The sequence below is a fragment of the Gavialis gangeticus genome, unplaced genomic scaffold, assembly GCF_001723915.1.
Source record: "Gavialis gangeticus isolate Ggan-Ray unplaced genomic scaffold, GavGan_comp1, whole genome shotgun sequence".
In the NCBI taxonomy this organism is placed as follows: domain Eukaryota; kingdom Metazoa; phylum Chordata; order Crocodylia; family Gavialidae; genus Gavialis; species Gavialis gangeticus.
In genome coordinates, this window is record NW_017729034.1 from 54274814 (window position 1) to 54287895 (window position 13082).

A 13082-nucleotide genomic window follows, 5' to 3' on the forward strand; every position below is an offset into this window, starting at 1 on the left:
CCCTCCCTCCCCCACCCCCCCACACACAGTGGCATGGGCGCCACCCCCCCATGCTGTGCTATTGTGCAAAGGTGCACTGGGCCCCCAAGCCCCAGGGCTGCACTGCCTTGTTTCTTGGGGTGGGGACTGGAAGCTGAAGCTATAAGAGGGAGAGATGTCTGGGGGCTCCAGCAACAGCAAAAGAGTGATAGATCTAGACTGGAAGGTTCAGGGCAATGTGTTAGGCCCTTGTTTGTTAGCAGTTGGATGCCTACATGCAGCCCCTGGGCTGGGAATTGGACAGCCCTGCCCTAAGCAATTGGCCTTTAAGTACCACTAGAGAATCTTTCAAAGGAAGAGAGGGATAAAACGTAATTGAAGTCTGAATTTTAAAATTTCTAGCAAAAATTATTTTTGCAGATGAAATTCAGCCTTTTTGATATGCAGATATTGGGCATAAATATAAAGGTCTCTACTGTGCTATGTACATGAGTTAGAATATAAAATCCTGAAGACAAAAGGTCCTGTCAAGCTTGTTTCTAAAATTGCAAATCAGTGGCATTGAGTTTAAAGACAAAGAATTACTTATTATTTCAAAGTCCCCTAAATCCCAAGTTATAACTTTTAAATTTTTTTTACTTAAAATTAATAGTCATTAATTTTTCAGAGGAGTCTTATTAAAGTGGAACTCTTGTTAGTTTGAACAGCTGGAATTTTAACTGGAACTATCTAAAAAGTTAGCACTGCATCAGGAATGGAATAGAAACATGTATTTTATATTCAGAGTGAACAGTAGTGTGATTTTTTTTTTTCTAAATTGGTTTCAGTAAGGGGAACTTGCTTCATTGAAAGGCTAAGCAAACATTTTTACAGCTTCAGAATAATTTGTGGAGGGATGGCTTATGAATGCCTTCTGGTTCAACTTTACAAAACATTTTTTAAGATGTTCATTTTAAAGAAGTGAACATGTTGTATATGCAAATATCAGTGAATATATTTTCAATGTACTGACTTCCTAATACTAACTGATTGTGTCTGCCATTTTGGTATATATAAAATGTTCTATCTTTTTGTCTAGTATTAAAGGTTGATCATAACCAAGTAGATATAACTGGAAACAGAGGATTTACAAGTTATAAGAATGTTAGTTTAATTTTGCGGTCCAAATTAACTTTTCCTCTGCTAAAACAAAAAGAATCTTTTGATAAATTTCCATAAAATAATCCTGTTTAAACTTACTGTTGTGCTAAGTTTTTTTTTTTTACTTTCTTTTTTGGATTATAAGAAGTTTATGCAAAATAGCATTACAAATCAGAAGGATTCAGCCAGTCTTTACTGTCAGAGCTCTTAAGGTCTTATATCCTTCATAGGAGTCCTTCAAAATGAGTGTTCTGCTGTCACAGAGGAACATTACTCTGTGGTCACAGGTGAAGTACTCCTTGACCAATGTACTCCTTTATTTTACCTGAATGGTATACTCACAGCACTGGTCACCATTGCCCACAATCAGCAATTCGGATTCCCCATTGTGAGAGCAAGAAAGCAGTTGAGCTGGCCAAAGTCATATCTGATATCAGCTGTTAGTAGCATTGAGAGCAGTATAGAACTCTTTTTTCACTTTTCTTGCTTGGTCTTTAGCACTGACAATTTAAATTCTGGTATAAAATAGGCTATAATCTGGCAGAATATATGATTCTTCAGTATATCGTATGTGCTAGTTACTATAATTACTGGGGAGTATGGAAAGATATACATAACACTAGCATGACATCCATCTATGCTGTTTAATTCTTTTATGTACTTAATGCATTGAATTTATCAATCAACAACAAAAGAAAGCATGGTAATGGAAGGTAATGACTAGCTGAATTGCCATGCATTTTTAAAAAAATATGGTTTTAGTCTAGAAGACTATTCATTTTTGAGAACGTTAATACAATATGTTTGTTATACCGATCACATTTGAAGAAACGTTTTGCTAAAAATCAGAGAAAATAAGTACATGCAAAATTTGCTTGTGTCCATTGAAATCTAGTATTAGTTATGGAGGAAAGCAATTCTTGTCGCTAAAAAAGTTGTCCCAAACTAAAAACAGCAAAATAGATATGAATGGAATGATTAACTTTATGCAAGAAAGTAAATAAAGAATCAGTGTTTTCTTAATTGCTGAGTCAAACAATTAGATGATCAGAATCAGCTTTCACCGTTGTTTTGGTGGCAAAAATCAACTGTCTTCTTCTGAAGGTCAGGTAACAACATTTTGACTAATAATAACTCTCTTCTCCTTTCTTAAGTGGGGGTATGTTATGTTTCACTGGAATGTTTTTACTAGGGCTATGCAAAATTTTAGTAGCTGTTTCATTTCAGAGGTGTTTCAGCCCATTTGAGCACCCGAAACATCGAATCTGGAGCTCAACGAAACTGTCCGAAATGTTTTGTAGCCAAGCTTGCGGGGAAACGGAAACTAAGAAGAGGAAGGGAGAAGAGGGGTGGAAGGACTGCTCTGATATTGACTTCTGTAGCTGGCCAGTGTCTGCAAGCTGTCCCTGAGGTCCTTTCCAGTCCCAGTGCTCTGGGGGAGGGACAGCAGCCTGCTGTCATCTTGTGCACAGATCCAGGGGCCCGCGCCTCCTGTGAGGAGTCTGGCATAGCCTCACAGCCCTCCCGGGTGGCGTGGGCCCCTGTATCTGCATGTGGGATAACAGTATGCTGGCTAGGGCTAGTGCCAGCACCTGAGTGTACTTGGAACAGCGCATGCTGAGCACAGCCAGGGGAGCTGCAGAAGAATCCCCATGGCTGCCCTGCCCGGCCCCATCCCCCTCCTGGCACTTGAAAAACAAAAAAACAAAAAAAAGCCCTGCACTCACCGGCTGTAGCAGGGGGTTCTGGGGTCTCCTGGTAGAGCCCCCCGCACAGCCCTGCTCCCCAATTTCCCCCCTTGCACAGCCCCTGCTCCCTGATTTCCCCCCCCCCCCCCCCACCTCAGTCCCAGCATCTGGGCACTTCAAAAAAAGGAAAAAAACCCCAAAAAACAAAGCCCTGCACTCACTGGCTGTAGAAGTAACAATTAAGGCCTCTGGGCAGAGCCCCCCCAAGCAGCACAGGGCAGTGGAGATTGCTCCCTGCCTCGCCTGGCACCTGCATGGCAGCAGCACGCTGTCTGGGAGTTGAGCGGCTCCACCTACCAGCTGGAGCCAGAGCCTGGCAGTGCTCAGCCACAGCAGCCCCACCTCCCAAACAGTGTGCGGTGCCCTGCCGAGCCATGCTGCGCCTGTGCCATAGGGCAGCTGCCACACAGGTGCCAAGCGGGGCGGGTGATCCTCACTGCCCTGCACTGCGTGGGGGTACTCTTCCATGAGTGCTCAGAGACCCCAGTCACTACTGCAGCTGGTAAGTGCGGGGCTTTTTTTAAAGTTCTGGGACTGGGTGGGGGATGGGGCCAGGATGGCAGCAATGGGGGCTGCTCCCGTGGCTGCCCCCTGCCTAGGGAGAGGCAGGCACAGTCAGAGGAGCCGCGGGAGAACCTGCAGCTGCCTGGCTGTGCCTGCCTCTCCCCAGCTGATCCAAATCTCTGAAACAGCTTTGAAACTCCGTAACAGATTTGGCAGAATCAAAACAGAGCAGTGATCTGAAACACCAAAACAAATTACTGTCCTCCAAAACGGCTGAATCCAAAATCGAAACGAGACAGCCGTTTCGCACAGCCCTAGTTTTTACTTTCCACTTCAGAGTTTACAAAGCAGCACAAAAAAATTAGATGCTCAAATGGCATTGAAACTCAGTGGATTATGAACCTAACTTCCTTAAGCTTTTTGCAAAATCACAGGCAAAAAGTTTAATGATATAGAGGTATTGAAGTTCTCTTCAAAGCAATCTCAGTAAAAACTTGGGTCATCTTTTGCCCAATTGCTATTACTTATTTGGTAGTTTGAGCATTTGACTAACAGCTAGCTCTCCTTCCTGACTCAAGATTGTTCATTCTACAAAATTTTAGACAAAGTGTGAACACAGGGCCATCTAGTTTATACTCCAAAGATTTTTTGCAGTTTTTCAACATTTTGTTTTTTACGTATCTGTATGCTTTTTATAAATAATGTAAAGAGCAAATATCAGTACTGCGTAATGGTATTAGGAGTTTTTTTACCATTAGAAGGATGATATCAATCCCAAACAAGAAACTTGAGTCGCTTTACATGAAGCTGTTTAGGTGTTTAAGGTATTTATATAAACACCTAAACACATGGATATAGGTTAGCTAGGTTTTGTTGCCCAAATCCAAATTTGTAATCGCCAAACCCTGTTCAGCTTCCACTTCACCCCTTAAGGTACCTATTGAGTTTGGACTCATCACTGGAGTTGACTAAAGTTCTTTAGAGACCAACCCAGAGCAGCCGCAACCTGAGCAGCTTGGTATCAGGCTTGCACATGAGCCTCATCAGGATTCAGAAACTAGGTATCCATTTTCCTACTTTCTTTGAGGAGCCTAATCCTGAACAAACTTAGCATACGCTGGCTGCATCTCCACAAGCAGCGAACTGTGCAGTTGTTACTGTGCATTCATTTAGTACTTTCATAATCAAGTGAGTTGAGTGTGGAGATTCCTAGAACTAGTTAATAGGAAGAAAATGAAATTTGGGGCCTGCTTGGTATCTATGCATCTGATCCAGAGCTGCATGGAGAATTCCTCCTTCTGCTCAGGGTCCCAGTGCTGAATTCTCTTTTGAGGGGTGCCTTTTAAGTGCCTAAGTCCTTTCATGGACCCAGAGGAACAGACTTCCACCTTCAGCTGCCTTTGTGCAAAAATGAAGTTTATTTTCTAACTGTGGGGACTCTGTACCATCTTTATTTTTCCCTGAGCCTGAGGAAGGGTGTGTGTACCTGAAAGCTTGCAAAAAAAGGTACTTTTTTTGCAATACCTTTTATTTGACCAACTAAGAAATCATTTCTGAACCTAGAGTTCTAGAGTTTTCCATTTCTTTTTGTCTCAGACCAACACGGATACCAAATACATTCCTCAGTCCTCTACTAGTTCTCAGCAAAAAATATATTTTGTATAACAAATGCTCTCAAGTGCCCACTCCCATTTAATGTGACCTTTAACCCTTCACACTCCTCCTACTATTATTCTGTCAGCCTTTTCATACTGTTCCAGTTTTCTTTTGCCAATTCCATTTTGCCCCTTACTACAAGAATAGCACTTGCTTTGCATTTACACATTGTCCTTTTCCTTGTCACGAGCAATTCACATCCTGCTGCATGCACTTTTTTGTGTGTGAACCAGTAGACTGAATTCTGTTTTGTTAGATCACTGCGAGTCTGACCTAACTTCACTGAAGTTATGGATTTAGGTCAGACTTACACCAGTGAAACTGGGCAGAAATTGTTCCAGTGAAGAGGTGTAATTTCATAACTAAGCATGACATCCTGGCCCCATTAAGAACACTGGAATTTTGACTCTTGATTTCAGTAGGACCAAAACTCCCCTTTGACTGCATTTTGTAATGACTGGGTTCTGTGATTCTTTCCATCAGTTTTTAAAAATATCTGTGGCTTTTGACATTTGAAGATATTTAATGTGATTGGTGCCTGTGATGGTAAACTGTTAAGCCAGTTTCACTGAGAACCTTGAGTGCTGCCAAGTTAAACCCTGAGCTGCTTGGGAGACAGAACAGGAGGTTAGTAAGGCAGCAGCATCATAATGGTACAAAGGGCCAGTTCAGTAAATTCAGTGAGAGCTTTTATTCCTCCAGGGGCAATGGGGGGGTCCCCATTTTTTCTTTTTTTCTTTTTAATTAAAAAAAAATACTTTTTGAAACTGCCATTCATGCAACTATCCACTTCCATGGTTCAGGAGCAGGTATTACCTAAATGAGAAGGTAAAGATTATTTGAGGCTTAAAGCTGTGCTCCTGACACTTAACTCTTCGTGACATATTTTCATGATTTGCCCTTTTTCACCGTTCAACCTTTTCCTCAAATATTGCCATGATAAAACATCAGTACAATATCACACCTGTGAGTTAACATGAGCTATAGTATGTTTAACACAGCAGTTCATGTATAATATGTGTGTAATGTGAAGTAGATGTTTTTGTCACCTTTGTGGTTTTTTTAATTGGGACAGACATATAATTATTCTTATGCATGTACACACACACGCACTGAATTTTGATTAAAGGAATACTTTACAGCTGGTGTGTAGATATGAACAGTGGTTTATGGATAAATGTCTTAAGGGAATCTGGTGTGACAAATGTTCTTTGTCAGTTTGTGAAGCTCTAATAGCTGGTAGAAAGGCTAATAGGACTAATCTGCTCACGTGGGGGAGGGGTTCCTGTATATTGTCATCTTAAGTTTTTAAGGCACAGAAAATAAGTCAATACTGTTCTGGCGAGAATAATTACCATCTCTTCTAATAACATCTTGGTGGTGATATTTTAACAAATCTATTGCTATCTATTTAGCAAAATTATTGAATTGCTCTCTGATTTCTAGTTCACTGCACACTACACATATAAAACATCTTTACAAGTTATCATTCACAGAAAACTGAGAAACTACTTTTGCAAAAGGTTTTATGGATGAATAATATTTATTGATGGATGTTAAAAAAATATCTGATGAAAACATATTTATAGCTCCTCATTTGAAACCTGTCTTCTGAATGGTTATTCTCATATAATGAGAAGGGTGGAGGGGAAGTACTTGACACAAACACACACGACCAACTTGTAAAGTCTTAAATGGTAGAAACATAAAAATTGACTATTCAGTATCTTCCGAGCGTATAACAAAAGACTAATTAGAGACTAGAGATTCTCGTTTTGTATTGATACCTGATTGGCCAAGTCTAAGGTTGTTATTAATTGATTTCTTTTATCTATGTTTGAATATTGACTGTCCACTTATAATTACATCATTCTTTTCTTTATCTTTGGCATTTCAACTTTCCCTTATTTTTTGATACATGTAATAGTTTTCATCTGCTATTATAATAAATGTGTTTAACATTTACTATTTGTTTTACTGTTTGCCATCTATTTCCAATACTAATTTTGTGTGGGGTTTTTTTGCCTCAGCTGAGTTTTCAGCACAAGATTGGGATCCTTTATTGCAAAGCAGGCCAGAGCACAGAGGAGGAGATGTATAATAATGAAACTGCAGGGCCTGCTTTTGAAGAGTTCCTTGATCTTCTGGGCCAGAGAGTACGGCTAAAAGGGTTTAGTAAATACAGAGCTCAGCTAGACAATAAAAGTAAGTTTTGTTTTTTTTCAAGTATGGGAGAATCTGTAATTATCCAAAGGTAAGCATCTTCCGTAAATACTAGTTCTTGTTCTCATGTAGCTGACCCTGGAAGTTGACTAGTAAGCTAATATTATACCTTAGATTCTCATAGATAAGGAAGTTGAAATACATTCCTCAAGAGCCTGAAAGATGTCATACTGTATGTGTCAAAGAGAGCATCTTAAAAGAAGCTCCTGAGTGCTTCATTCTTCTCCTGCCTTGTAGTATCATGTTTTACTAAGTTTGTACCCTTTTTATATTTGCTTCTTTAAAGGAAACAACTTTATTTTTACCAGTACACATTTTATCATCTTAGTTCTTAGTCTGAAAGTATTAAGTAAAAGGTTATACAGTTTTTGAAGTGATGAACAAACCGCCATTCTGATATTATCTGGAACATTGTGGACACACTTGGCCAGCAAAAGTCAGTGTTTATATGTAAGCAAAGAACATGGGCTGCTTGCAGACATTAAAACCAAAAAAGCTTCCCCCCTGCCAACAAAACCCCCCAAAACTGGCACTTTAAACTTGGTACATTCCCATACCAAGCCCAGCACACATCCAGAAGAGGTGGTGCTGTAGTTGGTCCCAGGTCGTCCAATGTCTGTATAGATAGGGCACTTTAGTTTGGCTTTTTTGGTGCTTTTATCTAATAGCTGATTGACTCGTCTTTAGCTAAAAGCACCAAAAAGCCCTGCTGAAGCGCTCAATGTATATAGATGCTACAAAGCTGGGTTGAAGTAATGCGCTGCTTCTTCTGGTAAAGCATTGGGGGTCGTTTGGTTTGGTTTGGTTTGGTTGTTTTAACATCTGCAAGCAACCAAGACGTTGCCAACAAAACAAACAACATGTTGTTGTTTGTGAAGTACTCAAAAGGATACCCTAGTTCCATGGATACCCCGCGTCCCTGGAGCTGAGGATTTATTTCTGGCCCTTAAATCCTAAGCAATATAGTCCAACAATGCAAAAGGACAAGAGATTCATCCTGTATATTAGGGTTTTGGGTTTTTTAATTTAGATTCTCATACTGCTTTTGAAGCATCTGAAGTATGGATAATATAACTTCTTTGGCTTACAACTGACATGGCCATTCATGTGTAAGCTCACATAGTTGGTGAGTTGCTACTGACGAGCTCTGAGCGTATAACCATGAATGTTTCATTTTGAGTTAGCCAGGTTGATGTATTGGCAATAAAATTCGTCTTTTTTAGTTTAATATTGTTTTAAAAGTTTTGACAGCAGGTCACTATGATCTGGTGGAATGCAGTCTAGTTATCTCTACTGCACAGGCTTATTCATTTTGTTGTGATCTACAAACCATGAATTCTTTACTTATTTTTGCTACATTTCCAACTGTACAATATGAACAGGGTGTTTTAGGATGTTTGAGCCTGTGACTAGCTGCCTTTTTGGAGTCGCAAAGGAGTTTTTTCTTCTTGAGGCCACATTGTCTTGGAAGATGATATTAGTAATCCATAGAAATGTTTAGTTTTTGCAGCCTGTGACTCGTGTCCAGTGCAGACAAAAGCCAAAGGGCCAGTTCCCAGAATTAGAATCTCAGATCTGGGATTTCTGTAGTGGACTTTGCATCTGTGGGAAGAAGGGGAGGTTCCAAAGTCTTGGGCAGATCAAAGTCCCCTTTGTCATTATCCTATTCTTATCATGGGAACAGAAAGTGAGGGTGTAAAAGCTCAAACTAAATTCTATAGACAGGCTGAGTCTACCCTGTGTTTTAAAGGTTGCATGGTAGGAATCCTGCAGTTCCTATCCTGAACCCACTTAAATGTCTGCTATATGTTAAATAATAATAATTTTAAAAAAAGCTGTACCTTGTAGTGCAAATCCTGACTATGTAGTTAGTATATTCCATTTAAGTGTTTTACATTGCTAATTCAAAGGGAGAAACCGATGTCTAGAAATATTATTGATACATACTGTTTATCAGTACACTAGGTTTGACTTGAGACTTCTGGGCTCTGGCCATGCGTTAACAAAAAAGATATATCACCAGTGACCTTCTGGCACAGTCCTTTGATGCAATTAAAGAGTGACTGAAAATCGTTTGGCAGGTTCCGCATATGAAAATATATTCTGATCTGATGTGAACAAATTCAGTGCCTGCAGCATGCTCAGCGCACACTTGTCATGATTGGCTATAAACATGCATTGCTGATTTGTTTTTACCCCATATAGCTGAGCAGTATACTTTTGGTATTCTATGAATTATGTTGTGAGTATGATGGCACAAAAGGTTGCTGTAATGCCTTAAGTTGCTGCTACAAAGGGAGTGGACTAAAACTGGGTGACAGCAAGTAGTCTTTTGGTTTCATGATGAGCGTATACAGCACTGGCTCAATTGACACTTTATTTATTTGTATAACAATGTTCTTTTTGTGTGTGTGAGAAAGCAAAGTGAAAATTATAGGAGTGCCATGTTCTACAATTGGAGAAAGAACTAGTCTTGCCTCACCTGACAGGCTACTTGTATTTTTTCTTTATTAGCTATTTTTTCAGTCCTTCTGTTCCAGGTATATTAATGCCATAATGTGTTTATTTTGTTTGTTTTGTTTTTTTTAATGCTCTCCACATTAAAGCATTTCACACTGAATTACTTAATTAAACAGAGTTTTAAAAATCTATTTCTGTCAATTCCTAAAGTTTATGAATCAATGGGCTTTGCACTTGAGATGCATTTATTTTTCAGTTAGTCTGTATACTGCCATCAGTGACTGGATGTGTCTGGGGTTATTCCATATTGATCTGCTGTATGTGCTAAATGCAAAAAACTCATAATGCTGAGGTAGTCACCCAATTGCAAAGTTCAAAATGAAGAAATTGAAAGAATTAGATTGTATTGCTAGTTGTGTCATAATGTGAATGTTTTATAATATTTTTAAAAAGAATGCATACATGCCTTGTATTAAACCCAGTCAACCATTAAAACATGACTGAATGCCATATTTACTGGAATCCAAGATGAGGTTTTCTCCCCATTTAACTTTGGGGGAGAGGGGAAAGTGCCTCCTCTTGGATTTGAATGCAAGGTGGCAGGGGGGCAAGTGGCTGCTGAAGTTCTGGCCTTAACCCTGACCCAGGGTTGGGGCTGGAACCACAGCTGGTGCCCACCTCCCCAGTGCCATTGTCCCCTCTGCACCCCCCACCTTTCCTTCCAGCCCTGGCATGGCACTAGCTCTGCTCCACCCCAGCTGCCCCAGGCCAGCCCGGTAACATTTGTTGTGGTGGCACTGACTCTAACTGGGTTCCAGAGCCCAGGCCAGAGCTGCTGCTGCCACCACCACTACAGATACTGGGCAGGGAAAGAAGCAACCAAGTTAGAGTGGGGTTGTTGTCATGCCAGATCTGGAGAGTAAGTGGCAGGGGAGGCAGGCAGTAGGGGGGACCATGGAGTGGGGTAGGCACCAGGGAGGTGGGAAGGGCAAGTGCTAGTGGGTACAGGAATGGGTGGAAGGGTAAAGGACAGGGGTTTTACTCATCGCCTGGCCTACCACTTCCTACCCCCTACTGGTTTCCTCACTGTGCCGTCCCACCATCTGCCCCCCTGCCGCTGCATTCCCCTCTGTAATGGTGTAGAGAGACAACAAATTTGACAACCCTCCAATAATTAAATTCTGTATGTGGACAATTAACAACTTTAGTCTAATTATTGGGGGTCATCTTGATTCCATTAAATTTAGTAAATATGTAGCAGAAATGAGTTAATGTTATCAGAATTTAGCCTTTTCATTTCTTGACTTCTCAGTGTTTATAACTATATCATCTAAATTTTGTTATAATGGGATGGGGTTGGGAAGAAATTGGTTTTTATTTCTTTGTATTTCCTAAGAAGGGTATAAAGGTGAAGAAATTTCTGTAGCAAGAATATGTGGCTTACTGTGGTCTCACTTGCTGCTGCCAATGATTGGTTGAAGGCACTTTTCTAAGTTTGGGGAGTTAGTGGGTTTGTCCTCACACTCTGTAACTCCGAAAAAATGGCTGAAGGGTTTTTGCTCAAGCTTTCTGAAACAAAATTCATTTCCAGGTAGAAATGAAGCACACACATGTCAGTTGAAAGGAGACGTTTTAGAAAATGTATAAGCAAAAAAATTATTCGTAAAAGCAAACATCTTATTAACAATTGGTGCTACCAGCTGTTTGTTGGAATAACTGCTAAGTCAGAGGATTTCAACTTTGCTCATCTAAGGGGATCTAAATTTTACAATGTAGATTTACTAGTTCACTTCCAAGGTCAAGGTACTAAATCAAAAGCATTAAACTACATAGGATGCTACCTTACAGTTAAAGGTAAGAAACTGGCTTTTCAGTAACAGTTATTAAAAGGAGAATGACTTTTTAATTTTTTGTTTCATTGTACAATGTCTGTTCAACTGCTTGCAAAGCACTTTGTAAATAGAATTACCAACAGTAATCTAGTTTATACATATGTTTAAATTGCACACATGGTGAATTATTCCTTCTTCACACTTATTTCCTCCATTTTACTTTTGAGGTTGTAAATAATATCCCACGGTTTTAACCAGATTACATTTTTCAAGGAAGATTCTGAAATAGAGGACACACGTACATACACGTTATATTTTGTATTCAAGCGATTCATATAAGAAATGTCATTGGGAATTGTAGTCTGAATCCTGAAAATGCTAATAGTCCAATTCAGTTTTAAGTACATACATACATACCTCTGAAGCTAGTTGTAACAGACAAGTGCTTTAATTTAAACATACCTAGGTTTAGGTTACTTTCCTGAAGAGACATGAATTCAAACTGGTAGGGACATTTTTATAACAGAACAATTGTTTGAAATCTAGTATGCTTTTTAGGATGCTGTTGCAAGTTTACCTTTAAGCTATGCCAAATGGTGGAATGTTAGGCAGTGTTAAAGTTAGAGCAGTTTCAGTGCAGCCACAGGTTAAAGCTTAATGCTGTCTCTAAACTTCACAACTGGGACTTGCCATTAGTGGGCCTGGCAAGTAGAGGCATGGCCAGGAGCCGGGATGCTATTCCTCCCCTGGGAGCGGAGCAGCTGGGGGTTAGCCCCAGCGAGAGCACAGCCTGGAGAAGCATGCCTCCCAGTGTGGAGCCACCAAGATTTACTGTGGTCCCAGCTGTTCCATTTCACCTGTCAGACAAGAATAGAGGAAAACTGTCCTAACGGGTCTGTCTTAGTCCTATCATCTAGATTTCCATGAAGGTACCAAAAATTTTTTTGTTAATCATATTCCCAAAGCTCACTACAAGGCAGTGCCACAGTAGACAAATAAAACTGGTTAATTTGCTATCACAGAAGAGCATCATTTACTTGCAGCAATTATTCTATTTTTAATGTCTATAACTAAATCTTGCACATTAAAAATTAACACAATTATAAAGCTGCTATTATACATACCACAGTGCAGTTTGATATTTTGTATTTTGAAAAGTCTGATTAGTTTTGATGTTAGTTTTTGTAATGTATTAAAAATGTAGTGTATTGTCTTTTTATGGGTTTTTTTAAACAGCCTCTGTTGTACCATCTGTTAAATGAGAGGTGGGGAAACACTTGTTGATATTTAGTATGGATTAATGTATGCTGTAACAATTAGTAGTTTGGAGAGATTCTATACCATAATCAGAAAATTGTGACGTATTTGTGTGATTATTAACTATTTTGATTTGTTTGTGTGTTTTGAAAAACAAAATATTTGGCAAAGCTTAAAAAAATATAAGCCTTTGTTCAAGCCTGAAGCTAGCCAGCTAACTTTTTATAGTTAGGTAGCAAAAAAAAAAAAAAGCTGATTTTTATTTTATTTCATTTTTACAAGG

The 13082-nt window shown here is 39.6% G+C and overlaps 1 protein-coding gene across 7 annotated transcripts in view; it reads left to right on the top strand.

Moving 5' to 3' along the window:
• The window catches only part of SIPA1L2 (signal induced proliferation associated 1 like 2), a 324678-nt gene that overhangs the window by 167304 nt on the left and 144292 nt on the right, over positions 1-13082 (top strand). For all 7 annotated transcript variants that reach the window (XM_019526878.1, XM_019526880.1, XM_019526883.1 and 4 more), the window contains exon 7: positions 7058-7232. In XM_019526878.1, coding sequence (XP_019382423.1) covers positions 7058-7232 — 175 coding nt within the window. The remainder of the gene's footprint in view (positions 1-7057; positions 7233-13082) is intronic.